General features: G+C 49.7%; 1 protein-coding gene across 4 annotated transcripts in view; it reads right to left on the bottom strand.

The window, feature by feature from the left end:
* The window catches only part of EXOC6B (exocyst complex component 6B), a 376,533-nt gene that overhangs the window by 241,395 nt on the left and 112,322 nt on the right, over window positions 1–22,816 (bottom strand). For 3 of the 4 annotated variants that reach the window (XM_038134227.1, XM_038134228.1, XM_038134230.1), the window contains exons 7-10: window positions 11,171–11,218; window positions 8,329–8,419; window positions 8,151–8,196; window positions 2,142–2,346 (exon numbers count right to left, since the gene is read on the bottom strand). In XM_038134227.1, the coding sequence (XP_037990155.1) occupies window positions 2,142–2,346; window positions 8,151–8,196; window positions 8,329–8,419; window positions 11,171–11,218 (390 nt within the window). Of the gene's footprint in view, window positions 1–2,141; window positions 2,347–8,150; window positions 8,197–8,328; window positions 8,420–11,170; window positions 11,219–19,201; window positions 19,368–22,816 lie in introns of all 4 variants that reach the window. The other variant, XM_038134231.1, reaches the window with a different exon arrangement.

Raw genomic sequence — 22,816 nt, 5'->3', positions numbered from 1 at the left:
CAAGCAGGGTGGGAGTGCCTGGGCTAAAGCTGGAACGGGACAATGAACTGCAAGGTGCAAATGGAGCAGAGCTGAGCCAAGGGAGAGACCCCGGCAGCGCTCGTGCATTTTGGGACCATTCTGGTCCATCTTGGGTGCATTTTGGGACCATTTTGGTCCATCTTGGGTTCATTTTGGGACCATTTTGGTGCGTCTTGGGCTCATTTTGGGACCATTTTGGCCCATCTTGGGTTCATTTTGGGACCATTTTGGTCCATCTTGGGTTCATTTTGGTCCATCTTGGGTGCATTTTGGGACCATTTTGGTCCATCTTGGGTTCATTTTGGTCCATCTTGGGTTCATTTTGGTCCATCTTGGGTTCATTTTAGGACCATTTTGGTCCATCTTGGGTTCATTTTGGTCCATCTTGGGTGCATTTTGGGACCATTTTGGTCCATCTTGGGCTCATTTTGTGACCATTTTAGTTCATCTTGGGTTCATTTTGGGACTATTTTGGTTCATCTTGGGTTCATTTTGGGACCATTTTGGTTCATCTTGGGTGCAGCCCTGGCTGGGCTCTTGTGCTGCCCAAGGTGTATCCATGGAGGAGATCCTTTAATAAATCCCTGCTTTATTCTGGAACTCTGCCCAGCCTCTGCTCTAGCTCAGCCTGCACAAGGCATCAGCTCCACCCCCAACTGCACCTCCCAGACTGCCACAAAACCATGGAAAACTCCAGCTGGGAGAAGCCAAGAACACAATGGATCCTGACTTCTCAACAGCCTAAACCCCAGGATAAAACTCCAGAACGAAATCCAAGATAAAACTCCAGGAGCAACCAGGGAAGGAACAGCCACTCCTCACCCAGCAACAAAATCCCAAACTCAACCCACAGCCTCGGAGAAGCAGAACTTCCACACCACAAGCAAACCTCCAACATCTTCCCAAAAAACGGGCGATTCCCACCCAACGCCCCCAAATCCCACCTGTTCCATGGAGGTCTCATCAATCTTCATTCCCAAAAACCCCCAAACCCCACCTGTTCCACAGCGGTCTCACCAATCTTGATTCCATCCAAACGCCCCCAAATCCAACCTGTTCCATGGCAGTCTCACCATCCTCAATTCCCACCAAATGCCCCCAAACCCCACCTGTTTCATGGCCCTCTCACCAATGTTGATTCCATCCAAACACCTCCAAATCCCACCTGTTCCATGGCAGTATCACAATCCTTGTTTCCCACCAAATGCTCCCAAACCCCACCCGTTTCATGGCGGCCTCACCGATCTCTATCCCCAACAAACGCCCCCAAATCCCACCTGTTCCATGGGGGTCTCACCATCCTCAATTCCCACCAAATGCTCCCAAACCCCTCCTCTTCCATGGCCGTCTCACCAATCTTGACTCCATCCAAACACCTCCAAATCCCACCTGTTCCATGGCACTATCACCATCCTTGTTTCCCACCAAATGCCCCAAATCCCACCCGTTTCATGGCGGCCTCACCATGTATATCTCTATTCCCAACAAACACCCCAAATCCTACCAGTTCCATGGCAGTCTCACCATCCTCAATTCCCACCAAATGCCCCCAAACCCCACCTGTTCCATGGCGGTCTCACCGATCTCTATTCCCACCAAAAACCCCCAAACCCCTCCTGTTCCATGGAGGTCTCACCATCCTCAATTCCCACCAAAAACCCCCAAACCCCTCCTGTTCCATGGCAGTCTCACCATCCTCAATTCCCACCAAACGCTCCCAAACCCCACCTGTTCCATGGGGGTCTCACAATCTTGATTCCATCCAAACACCCCCAAACCCCTCCTGTTCCATGGCGGTCTCACCATCCTTGTTTCCCAACAAACGCTCCCAAATCCCACCCGTTTCATGGCGGCCTCACCGATCTCTATTCCCAACAAACGCTCCCAAATCCCACCTGTTCCATGGCGGTGTCACCATCCTCAATTCCCACCAAACGCTCCCAAAACCCCTCCTGCTCCATGGGGGTCTCACCATCCTCCATTCCCACCAAACGCCCCCAAACCCCACCTGTTCCATGGCGGTCTCACCAATCTCTACTTCCACCAAATGCCCCCAAATCCCACCTGTTCCATGGCAGTCTCACCATCCTCCATTCCCACCAAACGCCCCCAAACCCCACCTGTTTCATGGCCGTCTCGCCGATCTTGTCCGAGTGCTTGCGGATGCTCTCCAGGAAGTCCTTGAGGTCGGACATGGAGAGCTCCTTGATCTCCTCGCGCAGCCGCGGGATGTTGTCCACCATCACCTTGCAGAAGCGGTAGTGGCTCACCTGGGGCAGGAAGGTGTGCTCCAGGTGCTCCAGGGTCTTCAGGGCCGGGTAGTGCCTGGGGGGGAGCAGGGAAAAGTCAGGAGCAGCCCGCTGGAACCCTGCTCCCGGGGTTTCTGTGGGAACCCAGGGCACAGGGAATGTTTCTCTGCCTGTCCCGAGATGTCCCGACCCCCAGGAGAACGCTGCTTTTAACCTTCGTCCGTGGAGAAAGCTTCCAAGACTTTGGGATGGGTTGGAATCTACGTGTGTGAAATACAGCAATATTGTTTACCACAGGGTGGAAAACTTAAAGGGGTTTGGGGTTTTGCATGGAGGTGGACAGAAGACAAGATGGAGGATTTTGGGCACTGTCTGATCTCCTTCTGTTCTTTATCTGCTCCATTTTCTGCAGTGTTGGTGGCAGAGTGATTGGTCAGAAAGAACCACAGTGCAGATGTTGTGTGAACAGACAAATAATTAGTTATTGGTAGAAAGGTAGAAATAAAATAGACAAAAATGGAAATAAAATAGACAAGATGGAGGATTTTGGGCATTGTCTGAGCTCCTTCTTGTTCTTTATCTGCTCCATCTTCTGCAGTGTTGGTGGCAGAGTGATTGGTCAGAAAGAACCACAGTGCAGATGTTGTGTGAACAGACAAATAATTAGTTATTGGTAGAAAGGTAGAAATAAAATAGACAAAAATGGAAATAAAATAGACAAGATGGAGGATTTTGGGCACTGTCTGATCTCCTTGTTCTTCATCTGAGTGTTGGTGGCAGAGTGATTGGTCAGAAAGAGATGCAATGCAGATGTTGTGTAAACAGACAAATGATTAGTTATTGGCAGAAAGGCAGAAATAAAATAGACAAAAATAGAAATAAAATAGACAAAAATAGAAATAAAGTAGACAAGATGGAGGATTTTGGGCACTGTCTGAGCTCCTTCTTGTTCTTCATCTGCTCCATCTTCTGCAGTGTTGGTGGCAGAGTGATTATTTAAGAAAGAGATGCAATGCAGGTGTTGTGTGGACAGACAAATAATTAGTTATTGGTAGAAAGGTAGAAATAAAATAGATAGAAGACAAGATGGAGGATTTTGGGCACTGTCTGATCTCCTTGTTCTTCATCTGAGTGCTGGTGGCACAGGGTGATTGGTCAGAAAGAGATGCAATGCAGGCGTTGCATGGACAGACAAATAATTAGCTATTGGTAGAAAGGTAGAAATAAAATAGACAAAAATAGAAATAAAATAGACAAAAATAGAAATAAAATAGACAAGATGGAGGATTTTGGGCATTGTCTGAGCTCCTTCTTGTTCTTTATCTGCTCCATCTTCTGCAGTGTTGGTGGCAGAGTGATTGGTTAGAAAGAACCACAGTGCAGATGTTGTGTGAACAGACAAATAATTAGCTATTGGTAGAAAGGTAGAAATAAAATAGACAAAAATAGAAATAAAATAGACAAGATGGAGGATTTTGGGCATTGTCTGATCTTCTTGTTCTTCATCTGCTCCATCTTCTGCAGTGTTGGTGGCACAGGGTGATTGGTTAGAATGAACCACAGTGCAGATGTTGTGTGAACAGACAAATAATGAGTTATTGGTAGAAAGGTAGAAATAAAATATGTTCTAAGAGTTAATTGGACAAAAATAGTTTTAAAAAACCTTAAACCTGTGTGTCTCGTAACTTTTTTAGTACCTTTCTCTTTATATGCTACGTCTAGAACGTAGATGGTGTGCTGAACTGTTGATAACAGAAAAATTAAACAACCTGGAAACCAAAAAAACCAAAATTCCCGTTCATCTCTCAACTCCTTCACAGAACTTTTTAAAGTCTCCCCATCAGGGCAGCCTTGGGGGAGTTGTCACAGTTTTGGTTCACCAATTTGTGATTTCACCAATTTTGAGATTTCTCGGCCCCAAGGAGTGGCGGGTTTGGGGCTGGCCAATCCCCTGTGCACTCTCTGCCTGCTGTGGGACAGGAGCAGGAGAAAATAAAAGCAGGCTCAAAACCTTAAAAGGGTATAAAAAAAAAATTTATTCTCATTAATTTTATCATCAGCTTTGCATCAGTTCCCTAAATGTCTCCCGTGCAAAACCAGGACACCTGAGTACTGAGAATGTCAGGCTTTCTGAGCTGACAGGCACTGACCCCAAGAAAACACTAAGTTGAACCCGAGGCTGCTAAAAAACCTTCCAAAGTTAAATAACAAAATTAAGATTCTAAGTGTGTAGTTTAAATAGAGGTGTGTAATACCACGCAGTAGAAAAACTCAGAATTTAAAGTTTTGGAATGCAGTAATATAAAAATATAAATAAAATATATAAAAATAAAATATTTTTATTTAAAAATATAAATATATATAAATATAGTTTATATAAAACAAGATAAATTTTTTAAAGCAAAAGCTGGTCCTTCTTCACCTTCTTCTTCATGAGTTTAAGTAGTATTGTGTAATTAAAGAAAAAGTCCTCATTACAAACCACAAGTAGTTAATTATTGAGTTAAAAGTAAAAATAATTTCATTTCTTAATTAAAGAGTTTATCCTTGAAAGACCTTGCAGAGGGAGAGCTGCAACTCCATTTTTCAGTTTGTTGACATCCAGCACCATAAAACTCACAGTTAAGAGCCTGAAACATAACAAAATCTAACAAACATCCACGTCCAAACGGAAAATGCCATCTCACACATCTAACCCCAAGAAAAAGAAGTGAAAACTCCAGCCACAGAGGAGTTCCACACCATGTTCCAACACGGAGAAGGTCATGGACTCAAGGGTTGGGCTTCTCCATCCCAAAATGAGTATTTTGCACCTTTAAAAATGCAGCAATCCCATGGACAAAGAACTCCTCTGGATTTTTGGCCATGCCCAATTCAGTTTGATCCTCCTTTTCTGCATAAAAGCAAATTTCAGACTCCAGATGGAAAACCGAGCTGGGAAATTCATTTTTCCCAAATGCCCTCCCATGGTTTCCCTTTGGAACGTGGGAATCTGTAGGATTTGCCATTCACTGGAACGTGGAACCACCACAGAGTCAGGACCATCCTCCTGCCCTGAGCTCAGCTCTGGCCAAAGGGAAAAACAATTTCAAAGGAACCACCCAGGAAGCGTTACCAGGGTTTAAAAACAAAATAAAATCATAGATAATAAATATTTTATATGTTATCAATATTGTAAATTTATCTAATAATTTAATCGTTGGCTATATTATTATATAGTTTAATTTTACATTTATTTCCTTCTATATTAATGATTAATATAAATAATTTGATATGTTAAATATTATATATTGTATATATTATATAATTAAATATTGTTATATAATTAAATATTATATATAATTATATGTATTTAATAATATATATAATATAATAATATATAATTATTATATAATATGTTATAATATTAATATTATATATACTATTCTATAATTATATAGTATTAATATTAATATTATATAAGTATATATTATATATTATATATTATATATTATCTATAATAATATATAATTAAATATTATAAATATATTATATTATATTATATTATATTATATTATATTATATTATTACATATTGTATATATGATTGCAGATATATATAATCTCAAATAAACATATTTCTGATCAATAAGCCTCACGTCAGTCACTTTGAGGAAGGATTAAGGGAATTTTAGCTGACACATCCGTGGGTAATCCTGGGCACTTCCAGCTGGAATTTCGGGGTAGAAACAGTTTTTTGGCCATGCAAAAGAAATGAGCAGCACAGAAAACCCCTGCCCTTTGTACTCCCACTCAGAACAATTCCTGCCTGAGCTCCAGGGATTTTTCCAGGACCTGTCCTGCTCCCCACAAGGTGTGACCAAGGTGTGCTGAAACCCAGCCTCTGGAGAGAGCCCTGGCAGTGACCCCGAGGGACAAACACCCCCTGGGGCTGATATTCCAGGGGATCCTCAGCTCCCATTCCTCCCCCAAACCCCCCCGTTTTAGTTCTAGTCTTTAATTTTGGCAGTTTTTTTTGGGAGCAGCTCCCGGAGAGGAGCTGAGCTCTGTCCCAGCTCCGCATGCCCGGAGCTGAGGGGAAAAGCAGGATCTGGGTAAAATCCAGGGCCAGGGGGGCCTTTCGGGGTGATTTTCCTGTTCCTGCTGGGGATTTCTCAGCTCCCAGCAGGATGAACATTCCCAGAGAATTCCTGAGCTTTCTCATGGAGCATCCAGGTCTACAAGGGACCTGCAGAGGGACTGGGGACAAGGGACAGAGGGACAGGAGGCAGGGAATGGCTGCCACTGGGAAAGGGGAGATTGGGCTGGGATCTGGGCAAGGAATTGCTGGCTGGGAGGGTGGGCAGGGGCTGGGCTGGAATTCCCAGAGCAGCTGGGGCTGCCCCTGGATCCCTGGCAGTGCCCAAGGCCAGGCCGGAGCACCCTGGGGTGTGGGAGTTGTGCGGTTGGGTGATCTTTGGGGTCTCCTCCATCCCAAACCATTCCAGGATTTTATTATTCCATTTCTCACTGTTTGGAGACCACACAGAGCCAGGGGTAAATAAGAAGGTCTGATCCCTCCAGAGCCTCCAGATCCCTCCAGAAATTTTGGGGTTTTCCACCATTTTCCACACAGCCGTGGCAAAAAAAGCTTTTCTGTCCCTTCCTTAAATTCTGGCCACTTCAGAGAAAAATTCCCCCTCTTCACCCTGATCACCCCTGATCAGCTCCACCTCCAGCTCCTGGCCATGGATTCTCCATTTGGAAACAGCCTGAGCTGCTTTAGAAACATCCCCAAATTCCTCCTGTCTGTGCAGTTCATTCCCCCAAACACCAACCAGACTAATCCCAAAGCTGCCCCTCCTGAAGTGATCCAAGCGACACCCGGAGCAGATGAAAATTGGAATATCTGTGCTGTGCCTGCTGAATGCAGCCATCAAATCCAGACCAAAAACACCAGGGAAAAGCACCAGCCAGGGCTCCCAGTATTCCTGAAATGTGGATTTCAGTGTGGGTTTGCTTCTAAATGAACCAATCCAAATAATGGAGGGGGAAAAGGGAAGCAATTCCCAGCTGCAGCCCCTGGAAATGCTGCCCAGGAGGGCACGGGGAGCTGGTGGATTCCCTGCAGGAATTCCCAGGGATCAGCTCCAGCTCTCAGCCCACATCTGCTGCCAGCAGAGCAGCCCCAAAAGGACATCTGGAGAGCCCATCCCTGCCCTGGAGTGGCCTGGGAAGAGCCAGGAGCTCCTCGGGATCCCGGAGCAGGGGTGGGGTCGCTGCTCCAGCCTGGCACCCAGCTGCAGGCACCTCTTCCCCTTCAGCAGCTGCTCCACGCCCAGTTTGCCACCCCAGGGCTCCAAAACCACTCCCTGCTGCCCCAACTAACCAGGATTCCTGTGAATATCCCAGATTTTCATCCCTCAGCATCCCAGCAGCTGCAGGCTGGGGAAACTCCTGGATTTATGGCCCAGCACTGCGGAGGCACCACGTCTTGAGGAATTATTTCTACAGCAGAAGTTTTCTCCCCAGCTCCCACCCCCCCGATGTTTCCAGCTCTTTGCATTCCCCCCTCATTCCCTGGGATCTCTCAGACTGGATTAAGATTCCTTTGATGGCATTCATGGGATAAAACTGAGTTGGTAACACGCCTTGGTTCCTTGCACAACATTGAGCTGCCATAAAAACCAAGGAGCATCCACCTTAATTCCCAAAATCTGAACCTGCTGAACCTCAGCTGAACCACAGGAGGAGGAGCAGGACTGTGAGGAAAAGCAGCCAAAACCCAGGAAACTTAACCTGGAAAAGCCGGTTTGGAACTGCTGACATTCTCCTCAAATTACCCGGCACCAAGCAACTCCTTGGACCTTTCCCCCAAAAGCCCAGCTCAGCCCAGATTTACCTCTTGGATTTCATCTGCTCCCGCAGCTTGCTGTACATCTCCAGCACTGGGGAGAGAAGGGAAACACAGCTCAGAGACAGCAGCACACAGCTGGGAATCCCGAATCCCCCAGCTCCAGGGAGGAACCCAAAAACGCGGAATTCCACCAAAGAGCTCCAAAACCGAGGAGGTTCCTCACCAGGGAGGCACAGGGTGAGCTTATCCACCGTGGCCGAGATGTTCCTCTGCTGCAGCCGGCACTGCCTCAGCTCCTCCATGGCCAGGATCAGCTGGAAAAGGGGGAAAAGCTCCCTCAGCAGCAGCAAACAGCCCCGGGCTCCATCCCACGAGCAGCACCAGCCCAAAGCCTGCTCCCGTAAGGGGCGAGCTCGGGGTCGGGGCAGCTACAGCCAGGGGAACTTCCCCGAATTCCCAGGATTTCACACAGGGCGCGGGAGCAGCCTTGGAGCACATCCTGTGGGCTCCAAAATGTTCTTTCCCCTTCCCGTTCCAGGCTTCTCTTCCAAGTTTTTTGGTTCTTAAGGGCAGGATGCGGCCGCTCGCTGCCGGGGCATTCTCACATCCCAAAGTTAAAGGGAATTTCATGAGGCTCCAGGAGAACGTGCTGGGGATGGGGAAAAGGGAAAACAGGGACACAAGGAGGGAATTCTCACATCCCAAAGCCAACAGGGATTTCATGAGGGTCCTGGAGAAAATCCTGGGGATGGGGAAAAGGGGGAAAAAGGGACACAAGGCCAGGCTGGACAGGGAATCCTCACATCCCAAAGTTAAAGGGAATTTCATGAGGCTCCAGGAGAATACCCTGAGGATGGGGAAAAGGGGAAAACAGGGACACAAGGAGGGAATTCTCCTCATCCCAAAGTTAAAGGGAATTTCATGAGGCTCCAGGAGAACGTGCTGGGGATGGGGAAAAGGGGAAAACAGGGACACAAGGCCAGGCTGGACAGGGAATCCTCACATCCCAAAATTGAAGGGAATTTCATGAGGCTCCAGGAGAACGTGCTGGGGATGGGGAAAAGGGGAAAACAGGGACACAAGGAGGGAATTCTCACATCCCAAAGTTAACAGGGATTTCATGAGGGTCCTGGAGAAAATCCTGGGGATGGGGAAAAGGGGAAAACAGGGATACAAGGCCAGGCTGGACAGGGAATCCTCACATCCCAAAGTTAACAGGGATTTCATGAGGCTCCAGGAGAACGTGCTGGGGATGGGGAAAAGGGAAAACCAAGGATACAAAAAGGGAATTCTCACATCCCAAAGCTAACAACGATTTAATGAGACTCCAGGAGAACATGCTGGGGATGGGGAAAAGGGGAAAACAGGGACACAAGGAGGGAATTCTCCTCATCCCAAAGTTGAAGGGAATTTCATGAGGCTCCAGGAGAACGTGCTGGGGATGGGGAAAAGAGGAAAACAGGGACACAAGGCCAGGCTGAACAGGGAATTCTCCTCATCCCAAAGTTAACAGGGATTTCATGAGGTTCCAGGAGAAGGTCCTGGGGATGGGGAAAAGGGAAAACAGGGACACAAGGAGGGAATTCTCACATCCCAAAGCTAACAGGGATTTCATGAGGGTCCTGGAGAATGTCCTGGGGATGGGGAAAAGGGAAAACAGGGACACAAGGAGGGAATTCTCCTCATCCCAAAGTTAAAGGGAATTTCATGAGGTCCCAGGAGAAAGTCCTGGGGATGGGGAAAAGGGGAAAACAGGGATACAAGGCCAGGCTGGACAGGGAATCCTCACATCCCAAAGTTAACAGGGATTTCATGAGGCTCCAGGAGAACGTGCTGGGGATGGGGAAAAGGGAAAACCAAGGATACAAAAAGGGAATTCTCACATCCCAAAGCTAACAACGATTTAATGAGACTCCAGGAGAACATGCTGGGGATGGGGAAAAGGGGAAAACAGGGACACAAGGAGGGAATTCTCACATACCAAAGCCAACAGGGATTTCTCAGGGCTGAGGCTCCAGAGAAAATCCTGGGATGTGGAAGAAGGAAAACAGGGACACAAGGCCAGGCTGGACAGGGAATTCTCACATCCCAAAATTGAAGGGAATTTCATGAGGCTCCAGGAGAACGTGCTGGGGATGGGGAAAAGGGGAAAACAGGGACACAAGGAGGGAATTCTCACATCCCAAAGTTAACAGGGATTTCATGAGGGTCCTGGAGAAAATCCTGGGGATGGGGAAAAGGGGAAAACAGGGATACAAGGCCAGGCTGGACAGGGAATCCTCACATCCCAAAGTTAACAAGGATTACTCAGTGCTCAGACTCCAGAGAAAATCTTGAGGATGTGGAAAAGGGAAAAAACAAGGACACAAAGCCAGGTCGGACAGGGAATTCTCACATCCCAAAGTTAACAGGGATTTCTCAGGGCTGAGGCTCCAGGAGAAAATCCTGAGGATGGGGAAAAGGGAAAACCAATGATGCAAGGAGGGAATTCTCACATCCCAAAAGTAACAGGGATTTCTCAGGACTGAGGCTCCAAGAAAAAAAACTGGGATGTGGAAAAAGGAAAACAGGGATACAAGGCCAGGTTGGACAGGGAATTCTCACATCCCAAAGCTAACAGGGATTATTCAGTGCTCAGACTCCAGAGAAAATCTTGAGGATGTGGAAAAGGGAATAAACAAGGACACAAAGCCAGGTTGGACAGGGAATTCTCACATCCCAAAGGTAACTTTCAGGGCTGAGGCTCCAGGAGAAAATCTTGGGGATGTGGAAAAGGGAAAACCAAGGATGCAAGGAGGGAATTCTCACATCCCAAAGTTAACAGGGATTATTCAGTGTTCAGACTCCAAGAGAAACCCTGGGGATGTGGAAAAGGGAAAACCAAGGATGCAAGGAGGGAATTCTCACATCCCAAAGTTAACAGGGATTATTCAGTGTTCAGACTCCAGGAGAAACCCTGGGGGTGTGGAAAAGGGAAAACCAAGGATGCAAGGCCAGGCTGGACCGGGAATCCTCCCTCCCACAGCAGCCCGGGCTGTAATTCCAGGACTGCATCCATCACTTACTTCTTTGCCTTCGTTCTGCAGCTTCCGGTTGGTGTCTGTCACTTGGTTCTGCGGGAATGTTGGGAAAGCACAAAGCACAGGCCATAAATCAGGACAATGCTCTTCCCACCAAAACAAACCGTCCATAAACACCATCCCTGCCCACGGCCGCCCTTCCATGGAAAAGCTGTTTATGGCTGAGTTCACAGCCACTGCCGCTGCGGGACGGATCCAGGGAGCTTCCTCTTTGCCACTGCAGAGAAGGAATTAATTCTGAGGCATGGAAGCCCCAAAATGCCGGAGTTTTCACGGATCCAGTTTGGGAAACTCCAGTTTTCACCTCAGTGAGGGAGGAATTAATTCCCTTCCCTATCACCAAATAAATTCCATTCAGGTTTTCACTCCTTCATATCCCAGCAGGGAAGGATTCTTTACCAGGAGATCTCCCTAAAAAATTATTTATCTTTATATTTATATTTATATTTATGTTTATATTTATATTTATATTTATAATCTTTATATTCATATTATATTTATATCTATATCTATATCTATATCTATATCTATATCTATATTTATGGAAATCCTTATAAATCTTAAATCTTCCTTTGGGATCTTCATCTCCCTCTGGATGGATCCTTTCTCCTACCAAATAAATTCCATTCAGGTTTTAACTCCTTCACATCCCAGCAGGAAAGGATTCTTTACCAGGAGTTCTCCCCCAAAAATTATTTATATTTATATTTATATTTATATTTATATTTATATTTATATTTATATTTATATTTATATTCTATTATATTCATATTTCTATTTTTATTTATATTTATATTTATAGAAATCCTTATAAAACTTCCTTTGGGATCTTCATCTCCCTCTGGATGGATCCTTGCCTGGTCCAAGATATTTTTATACACCTGGGATAAAAAACTCCCTATTTTTTCTGGATTGTCCCACCCAGCTGGGGCTAAGAGCTGGAAAATTTCCACTTGGCAAAGCCGAGGATTCCCTGGAGTGGGAAGAGCCCAGCCCTTCCCAGCCCCAGCAGGACCCAGAGGGGAACAAAGGGCATTTTGGGGCTCGTCAGGGTGGAAAATCAGGAGTTCTCCGAGGAGCTGAAGAGGACTTTGGGAATTCTCCTGAGTTCAGGCAGGGAAGGGCTGGAAACCCTGGGGCAGCTGGAAAAACCAACACAAACCCCCAAACCAACATTCCCAGCTCCGGGTCTCTGCCAACACAGCCAATTCCAGAGGGAAATCCAGCAGGGCTGCTCAGGGTTCTGAGACTTCACATCACTGAGATTTCCATGCCATAAACCCCTTTTTCCCCAAAAATCTCCTTCTGCAGCTCCCAAAGCTGGAAATGTTCATTCCAAGCTCGTTCCTGTAAAGGGATTTTTTTGATCCAGGCTCTCCCCACAGTGGGAGCTGCTGCTGCATCCCTGCCCCATTTCAGGAACAAATTCCTGCCTGATTTCCAGAGTCCTGCTCCTGCTGGAAGCACAACCTTTCCCAGAGCTGGGAAAACACCACAGCTGGGAGACAGAGCCCCCAAAGGACTTCCAGGAGTGGGAGATCTCACTAACCCACCCCAGAGCTTTGCTTCCTTTGGAGTAATTATGGAAACGAGGAATTTTTAACAAATTTCACCCCGGGGAAGGAACAGCACGTGAGGCTCTCCCAGTCTCCAGCAGGATGGGGACGGAGGAGCAGGAGGAGCTCCAAGGGGGATTGGGAAGGTAAAAAAAACATCCTGGAGGAGAAATCCAGTGGGGAGCAGATGAGGGAGCTGGGAAGGGGCTGCAGAGTTCCTGAGGGAGCTGGGAAGGGGCTGCAGAGTTCCCGAGGGAGCTGGGAAGGGGCTGCAGAGTTCCCGAGGGAGCTGGGAAGGGGCTGCAGAGTTCCCGAGGGAGCTGGGAAGGGGCTCAGCCTGGAGCAAAGGAGGCTCAGGGGGCCCTTGTGGCTCTGCACAGCTCCTGCCAGGAGGGGACAGCCGGGGGGGTCGGGCTCTGCTCCAGGGAACAGGGACAGGAGCAGAGGAGAGGCTCAGGGGGATTATTGGGAATATTCCTCACGGGAAGGAGGGTCAGGAATTGGAAGGGGCTGCCCAAAGGGGCAGTGGAGTCTCCATCCCTGGAAGGGTTCAAAGCCCTGTGGATGTGGCACTTGGGAAGGGGCTTTAGTGGTGCCTGGACCTAAAGATCTTGAGCAACTTTTCCAACCCTTCCAATTCCATGATCCCACCATCTCCGTCCTTTTTGAGCTCACCAGGTCAGGCAGAAGGAAAACTTTAGATTCATCCACATCAAATTGATTCAGGATCCATTTTTTTTTCCCTACTGGAACAGATCCTGGGCCACCACGATTTCCCCCCTGGTCCAGCTCCCCCAGGATGGTTTGTGGTGCTTCCAGCAGCAGAACCCCCCAGCCTCAGAGCTCCCTTTCATTCCCACACCAGCCATGGTCCTTCCAAGCTTCCCAGGATGGAAGAAAGGAGTTCTCCATGGCTTCCCCTCCAGCATCTGCATCCCATCTCTGGCCCTGCTGCAGTAGCTGCAGCCCTGCTGGCTGCCTGCCCTCCCCAAAACCTGCTCATTTCCTTTCCGATGGATGGAGCTTTTACGAGCAGGAGCCCAGCATCTCCTCCAAAGACTATTTGATTTGCTCAGATCCCGAAAATCCCACCAGGAAAAAGGAATCCGTGTCGGGTAATTTAAAACCACTCCTAAAATAAGGCCGAGGCTGGAGGGGTTGGCTGGTCAAATTCCACAGCAATCCCAGCTCCGGGGAGAAGCAAGGCGGGAGCGGAGCCCTGCACGCTCCGGGTTTCTGGGGGGCAGGGGGGCGTGTGGTTGTGATATTTTATGAAAATCCCTTTGCTGGGATTTTCTTCTCCTGAGAAGCTGAAGGGCCTCAGCTTCAAGTGTGAACAGTTTGTGATCTGCTGCTGTGGGATGCAGCAGGTGCTTCCTCCATTGCTCAGTGTGGGATGTTTCTGCTTGGTGGCCAATCCAGGGGGCAGCAGCTCTCGGACTCTCTGGGAGTCACAGAACTTTGTTATCCATTCCTTTCTATTCCTGTCTCGCCTCCTGATGAATCTTTCTCTCTGTTCTTTGTAGTACAGTTATAGTGTAATCTTCTTAATATATATCATAATATAATAAACCAGCCTTCTGAAATGGAGTCAAAATCTCTCCTTCACTTCACCAAGTCCTAACTCCCCAGAAGACGCACGGCAATAAATGGTGACCCCAGACGTGGCAATAGATGTGTGTAGCTATAATATTTTATGAAAATCCCTTTGCTAGGATTTCCTTCTCCTGAGAAGCTGAAGGGCCTCATCTTCCAGTGTAACCAATTTGTGATCTGCTGCTGTGGGATGCAGCAGGTGCTTCCTCCATTGCTCAGTGTGGGATGTTTCTGCTTGGTGGCCAATCAAGGGGGCAGCAGCTCTCGGACTCTCTGGGAGTCACAGAACTTTGTTATTCATTCCTTTCTATTCCTGTCTCGCCTCCTGATGAATCTTTCTCTCTGTTCGTTGTAGTACAGTTACAGTGTGTTTTTTTTAATGTAATATCACAATATAATAAACCAGCCTTCTGAAATAGAATCAAAATCGCTCCTTCCCGTCACCAAATCCTAACTACCCTGAAAACACCACACCAGGGGCGTGTTTGGGATCGTTCTGGAGCCTCCAGGCCTGGAGGAAAACAGGGATGATTGTTTGCACAGACCCCGCGCAGCTAAGCTGGGCTTGGCAGAGCTGGGATTTGTTAAGCCAGGCCAGACACGCGGAGGGGGACGGGCAGGTGGCACGGGAGGGACGAGGCACCAGGGGCACCCCAGGGATTGTGGACGAGCTGTTCCTTCATCCACACCCCCAGGACAGGGAGCAGGGGGCTCAGGGAGTGCCTGGACCATCCCAGAGGGGCAGAGTGCTGGGAGAGGGGAGCCAGGCTGGAGAGGAATCCTGGGAATGGAGCCGCCTCTGGATCCGTCCCTGTCCCTGCTGGTGACATCCACTCCCCAGGGAAGGGACGGTGACCAGAGCCATGCTGGAATCCCAAAAACTGCTCCCAGCACTGTCCCTACGCGTGAGGGGAAACTCCTTCCCCAAAAGCGTTGTCCAGCCCGGGCAGGGGTGGAGTGCCCATCCCCGAGGGACTGAAATCCATGGATGTGGCACTTGGGGACATGGCTGGGCCGTGCTGGGAATGGTTGGACCCCGAGGGATTTTCCAACCTGAACAATTCTGGCATTCCCTGAAATTAAGAAGGAATCATCTCTGGGTAATGACTGACAGGGCAAAAAGCTGCGGCATTAAAAAGGGCTTGGCAGCCACGTGAGCTGGGATTCCTGGAGCAGGAAGGAACGACAGCCCCAGCTGGGACAACCCTGGGTGGGATAAAAACCCACCAGGAACGACCCAGCTGAGGGAGAGAGTCAGGGAATGGGTTGGGCTGGAGGCAACTTTAAATCCCATCGAGGTCCATGGCAGGGACACCTCCCACTGTCCCAGGTGGATCCAACCCCAGTGTCCAGCCTGGCCTTGGGCACTGCCAGGGATCCAGGGGCAGCCCCAGCTGCTCTGGGAATTCCAGCCCAGCCCCTGCCCACCCTCCCAGCCAGCAATTCCTTGCCAAGATCCCACCACTCTGCCCATGGCATGAATGTAAGGGTGGCTCCCTGCTGAGCAGGGCAGCTGGAAATGACAGAATCCCAAAATCACCATGGCTGGAAAAGATCATCCAGTCCAACCATGCCCAGCACTGCCAGGGCCACCACTGCCCCTGTCCCCAAGTGCCACATCCACAGGGCTCGGAAACCCCTCCAGGGATGGAGACTCCACCAGGTTGGACAGCCCCTTCCATGGGGAAATTCCTGCTGGTGCCCACCCTGAGGCCATTCCCTCTGCTCCTGTCCCTGTTCCCTGGAGCAGAGCCCGACCCCCCTGGCTGTCCCCTCCTGGCAGGAGCTGTGCAGAGCCACAAGGGCCCCCTGAGCCTCCTTTGCTCCAGGCTGAGCCCCTTCCCAGCTCCCTCGGGAACTCTGCAGCCCCTTCCCGGCTCCCTCGGGAACTCTGCAGCCCCTTCCCAGCTCCCTCGGGAACTCTCCATCCCTTCCCAGCTCCCTCAGGAGCTCTCCATCCCTTCCCAGCTCCCTCGGGAACTCTCCATCCCTTCCCAGCTCCCTCAGGAACTCTCCATCCCTTCCCAGCTCCCTCGGGAGCTCTCCATCCCTTCCCAGCTCCCTCGGGAGCTCTCCATCCCTTCCCAGCTCTGTTCCTGCCCTGGCCACGCTCCAGCCCCTGCAGGGCTCTCCGGAGCTGCCCCAGCGCTGGCGGTGTCCCGGCAGTGCCAGCACAGGGGACAAGGGCGCTGCCCTGGCCCTGCTGCCACCCCAGAGCTGGCACTGCCGGGGGCCTCTTGCCCACCTGGGCACACCTGGGCGCATCCAGGCAGCTGATGCTGGAGGAGATAAATTCCCGAGGCAGCGCTCAGGGACAAACAGGGCGGGAAAGGCAGCGCCGAGGCTCTGCTCAGGTTTGGTTCATTTGGGGCCACTCCGAGAAGGTGACGCATCCACACGGAGCTAAACCAACGGCAGAGAGGACATTCGTGCACGAAACCGACCCCCAGAGCAGCCCGGGGCCAGGAGCACACGAGGGGAGGGAGGGAGCAGGGAGGGCCCCGCCGCCAGCGCCGGCTCCTGGCGGGTTCAAAGCCCGGATCAAATGGAGGAAGAATGGCTGGAACCAAAGCCGCTCTCAGCACTCGATCCACAGATGATTCCCCGGGGAAAGCCTCACAAAGAGGGCTCGGGCTTTCAGAAAGGACTTTCTGGGGGTGTTTTTTGCCATGTGCTGTTTTATGGATCACATAGGCATGGAAATCAAGGGAGATCCTGAGGGGACAGGGATGGGCTTCACAGTGAGCCACCAACAAAGGGGCTGGTGGCAGAATGGGAACCAGCTCCGAGCAAACAAACAATGTGCAATTCTTGGCTGGAAACAATGGCTTGAAAAAATAATTTTAAAAAAGGGGAAAAAAAGGACTTATTTCATGGTAGTTCCAATGGATTCATCCTGCAGTGAATTGCTGGGTGAATTCTGCTCAGGACATCCCTCAGGAAGGTGTTCCTGAGAGGAAATCCCTTTCTTGGATGTGTCAGGTAAGAACCCTGCTGGGAAATGCCACGGGTAGCTTTAAATCGACGGATAAACGTGTTAAAAGCAGCAGCCAGCACCCTGACTTCGAGTTCTTCCCTTTTCTCCAGAAAATCTGCTTTTTCTGACAGATTCTGTGATTGAGAACTTCAGCTTTTCCAGCCTCCCACACTCCTGAGCAGCAGGAAGGTTGTTCCCAATTCCCAGGAAGGTCCTTTTCACCAGGACAGGCTCCGCTCAGCCCGAAAACCTCACTGAGCTCCTTCCTGGGGACAACCCCCCCCTTTTGGGGAGCACTCAGCTCATTCCCCAGGTGACTCTCCTGGGAGGGTTTTTGGGTTTCCAGCCCAGCTCCCACCTTGTTCCTGCAGGAAGGGACGGCCCAGCCCCCTCTCCCCACCCTGCTTGGATTTAAGAGGAGAACCAGGAAGGTTTTGACGCCCCTGTGCTCCCCAAATCTGGAATATTTGTATTTCAAGGCACAGGAACCAAGCTGGAGCCCCAAGCCCCCCTGACCCCAAACACCTCCAACCTCCTGGTCCCTTTTCCTGAAGCTTCTCCAGTTTCCTTCTTCCAAATTCCCATCCTACAAATGGCTTTTTCCACACATTACTGAAGCCCTTTCCAAGAACTGGGTAAATCCCACCTTTCCCTCATCTTTCTGCACAGCTTTAAAGGCCACGAGACTCATTTCAGCTCAAGAAACTGGGATAGGATCCATGAGGAAAAGCACTTTTCCTAATGAAAACAGGCTTGGCTTGAAGTTTCTTGGTGCTTTTAATGCACCACACTGGTCCTGTTTGGGCAAATAATTGCTGAACTTTCAACGACCAACCCATTGCTCCAGGAAGAAATAAAATAAATATTTATATTTTAATTATTTTTTTTTAATAGAAACAGCCTGGATAAAAGGAGAGAAGATTGATGAGGTTCTGAGAATCCCAGAGTGCCTGAGATGGGGCCACCTAAAAAGAGCTACCCAGGGCAGTGTCAGGGCAGGACCTTCACAGAACTCACAGGGGTGGAAGAGACCTTAAAGGTAACGAGTCCAGCCCAGCCCCAGCACCCCAACTCCACCCTGGCACCCAGAGCCAGTCCAGGCTTTGTCAAAAACCCCCAGGGATGGGGACTGCAGCTCCTCCTGGGCAGAACATCCCAGAACTTCACCCTGATGCCTCAGGTTTGGCTTTTCTATGTGTCAGATCCTGTGCTGCTTCAGTGTGTGGGGCTGGGCTCACAGCAGGGGATGCTGAGCTCTGCACAGAGCAGGGACACAAAACAATTCCTGCTCCAGCTGGGGACGAGGACAAATGACCCAAACCTCAGCCCAGGAGCACAAACAGCGTGGGCTGGAGAGAGGAAAACAAGCAGGGTGGGAGTGCCTGGGCTAAAGCTGGAACGGGACAATGAACTGCAAGGTGCAAATGGAGCAGAGCTGAGCCAGGGGAGAGACCCCGGCAGTGCTCGTGCATTTTGGGACCATTCTGGTCCATCTTGGGTTCATTTTGGGACCATTTTGGTTCTTCCTGGGTGCATTTTGGGACCATTTTGGTCCATCTTGGGTTCATTTTGGGACCATTTTGGTTCTTCCTGGGTGCATTTTGGGACCATTTTGGTCCATCTTGGGTTCATTTGGGACCATTTTGGTTCATCTTGGGTTCATTTGGGACCATTTTGGTTCATCTTGGGTTCATTTTGGGACCATTCTGGTTCATCTTGGGTGCAGCCCTGGCTGGGCCCTTGTGCTGCCCAAGGTGGATCCATGGAGGAGATCCTTTAATAAATCCCTGCTTTATTCTGTGACTCTGCCCAGCCTCAGCCTTCCCAAGGCACCAACCCCTCCTGTAAAGCACTTTTCCCTGGTATCCAGCCCGTCTTTCCTCTCACCTTGAGCTTCTGGGCCTCGCCCCGCACCTTGAGCAGCTCGGTGATGGAGTCCACGAAGCCCTGGTAGTGGAAGTTGCACATCTTCTCGATCTCGCGGTCGTGGTTGCGGATCCGCGCCTCCAGCTTCTCCATGAAGCGCCCGTGCTCCTCGCCATCGTACACGGACCTGCAGGACAGGGACAGCCAGCTCAGCACCCCCAGCTCCGCTGCCAGGAGCGCCAAAACTGACCCCGGAAATGTCCTCTGGACACACCAGCTCAGCATTGCCAGCTCTGCCTGCCAGGATCCACCAGGAACATCCAGAACCTCACCCAAAAAGGAACAAAAAGGAATGTTCCTCATCCAGGAACATCCAGAACCTGACCCCAGAAATGTCCTCTGGACACACCAAATCAGCACCCCCAGCTCTGCTGCCAGGAGCGCCAAAACTGACCCCGAAAATGTCCTCTGGACACACCAAATCAGCACCTTCAGCTCTGCTGCCAGGATCCACCAGGAACATCCAAAATCTGACCCCAAAAATGTCCTCTGGACACACCAAATCAGCACCTTCAGCTCTGCTGCCAGGATCCACCAGGAACATCCAAAATCTGACCCCAAAAATGTCCTCTGGACAAACCAAATCAGCACCTTCAGCTCAGCAACCCCAGAGCAGCACCCACTGCTCAGCACCCCCTGCTCTGCTGCCAGGAACATCCAAAATCTGACCCAAAAAATGTCCTCTGGACATCCCAGCCCAGCATCCCCTGCTCTGCTGCCAGCATCCACCAGGAACATCCAGAACCTCACCCAAAAAGGAACAAAAAGGAATGTTCCTCACCCAGGAACATCCAGAATCTGACCCCAAAAATGTTCTCAGGACATCCCAGCCCAGCATCCCCAGCTCTGCTGGCAGGATCCACCAGAAACATCCAAAATCTGACCCAGAAATGTCCTCTGGACACACCAAATCAACACCCCCTGCTCTGCTGCCAAAATCTGACCCCAAAAATGTCCTCTGGACATCCCAGCCCAGCATCCCCCGCTGAGGGGGTGCTGTTCTCTCCCAGTTCCCATTTAGATGTGCCAGGAACATCCAAAACCTGACCCCAAAAATGCCCTCCAGACACACGAGCTCAGCACCCCCAGCTCAGCATCCCCAGCTCTGCTGCCAGGATCCACCAGGAACATCCAAAACTTCACCCCAAAAACGCCCTCTGGACACACCAGCTCAGCATCGCCAGCTCTGCCTGCCAGGATCCACCAGGAACATCCAGAACCTCACCCAAAAAGGAACAAAAAGGAATGTTCCTCACCCAGGAACATCCAGAATCTGACCCCAAAAATGTCCTCTGGACACGCCAGCTCAGCATCCCCAGCTCTGCTGGCAGGATCCACCAGGAACATCCAAAACTGACCCCAAAAATGTCCTCTGGACACACCAAATCAGCACCCCCTGCTCTGCTGCCAGAAACACCCAAATCTGACCCCAAAAATGTCCTCTGGACATCCCAGCCCAGCATCCCCAGCTGAGGGGGTGCTGTTCTCTCCCAGTTCCCATCTGGATGCTCCAGGAACATCCAAAACCTGACCCCAAAAACGCCCTCTGGACATCCCAGCCCAGCATCCCCAGCTCTGCTGCCAGGATCCACCAGGAACATCCAAAACCTGACCCCAAACACGCCCTCCTGGGACAAAGGGACAAGTTGTAAAGCAGAGATCAAACTGGATTTTAAAATGTTTCTATTCCAAATCTTCTTCTCCTTTTCCACCATTTTGGTGTTCCTTGATAAACCAGGCCTGAAATGTTTCTATTCCAACCTTTCTTTTCATGTTTTCCACCCGTTTTGGTGTCCCCCGAGAGACAAAAACACCCCAGGAGGACTTGAAATGTTTCTAGTCCAACTTTTCCTCCTTTTTTCCACCATTTTGGTGTTCCCCAAGAGACAAACCGAGCCCGAAATGTTTCTATTCCAACCTTTCTTTTCATTTTTCCACCCGTTTTGGTGTCCCGCGAGAGACAGGAACACCCCAGGAGCACCTGAAATGTTTCTATTCCAACCTTTTTTCTCCTTTTCCCACCATTTTGTGCGCCCTGAGAGACCAGAAGAGGCCAGAGCACCTGAAATAAATGTTGATTTTTGAGCTGATCCCCCTGCCCAGAAACGCCCCCTGGGGAATCCTCGGGATGTTCTTTGGGCTCCGAGGGTGAAAGGGACAACGGGAAACAGGAATTCCAGAGCTGCCCAGATCCCCTTTCCCTTCACAGCCCAAATCCTGCCAGCCCGGTTCTAACCCCTGCTGGAGAGCTGGAGACAGTCCAAGGGATCCAGCTCCAATTAATGGGAAATTTTAGTGTTGAATCATGGAATTCCAGGGGTTTTTTGATTGAAAGGAGCTTAAATCCCACCCCATTCCATGTTCCAGGTGGATCCAAGCCCAGTGCCCAGCCTGGCCTTGGGCACTGCCAGGGATCATGGGGCAGCCCCAGCTGCTCTGGGAATTTCACCCTCCCAGGCAGGAATTCCTTCCCAAAATCCCACCTCTCCCTGCCCTCCTTCAGCTTAAAATTAAATCCAAGGATGGAATTTAACCCACGTTTCCGTCCCTCAAATGTTTCTCTGGGAAGCAGAGGGACCAAGCCCCACTCGGGAATTCCAGGGTTGTTTTCCACCCTTGGCCCTGCCTTGGGGAACTTTGGGCTCCTAAACCCCAATTCCCTCCCAGTCCCAGAGTTAGGCTGGGAGTGAGGTTTAGGGATTTGAGCCTGGGTCAGGTATCAGGGCCAGATTTGGGATAGAGCAGATTGCAGGCAGCTTCGGAGAGAAAAAATGGGAATGAGAGAGGAAAGATGGGAAGGAGAGAGAAAAGATGGGAAGGAGAGAGAGAAAAGATGGGAATGAGAGAGAGAGAAATGGGAATGAGAGAGAGAAAAGATGGGAATGAGAGAGAGAAAAGCTGGGAACGAGAGAGAGAAAATTGGGAATGAGAGGGAGAAAAGATAGGAATGAGAGGGAGAAAAGGTAGGAATGAGAGAGAGAAAAATGGGAATGAGAGAGAGAAAAGATGGGAATGAGAGAGAGAGAAATGGGAATGAGAGAGAGAAAAGATGGGAATGAGAGAGAGAAAAATGGGAATGAGAGAGAGAAAAGATGGGAATGAGACAGAGAAAAGGTGGGAATGAGAGAGAGAAAAATGGGAATGAGAGAGAGAAAAATGGGAATGAGAAAGGATGGGAATGAGAGAGAAAAGAGGGAATGAGAGAGAGAAAAGATGGGAACGAGAGAGAGAAAAGATGGGAACGAGAGGGAGAAAATTGGGAACGAGAGGGAGAAAATTGGGAACGAGAGAGAAAAGATGGGAATGAGAGAGAGAAAAGATGGGAATGAGAGAGAAAAGATGGGAATGAGAGAGAGAAAAGATGGGAATGAGAGAGAGAAAAATGGGAATGAGAAAGGATGGGAATGAGAGAGAAAAGAGGGAATGAGAGAGAGAAAAGCTGGGAACGAGAGAGAGAAAAGCTGGGAACGAGAGAGAGAAAATTGGGAACGAGAGGGAGAAAGATGGGAATGAGAGAGAAAAGATGGGAATGAGAGAGAAAAGATGGGAATGAGAGAGAGGAAAGCTGGGAACGAG

This window comes from Motacilla alba, chromosome 4 (genome assembly GCF_015832195.1).
Source record: "Motacilla alba alba isolate MOTALB_02 chromosome 4, Motacilla_alba_V1.0_pri, whole genome shotgun sequence".
Classification (NCBI taxonomy): Eukaryota; Metazoa; Chordata; class Aves; order Passeriformes; family Motacillidae; genus Motacilla; species Motacilla alba.
The sequence above is the reverse complement of the archived record's forward strand: the minus strand, read 5'-3'. Positions and strand labels throughout refer to the sequence as shown.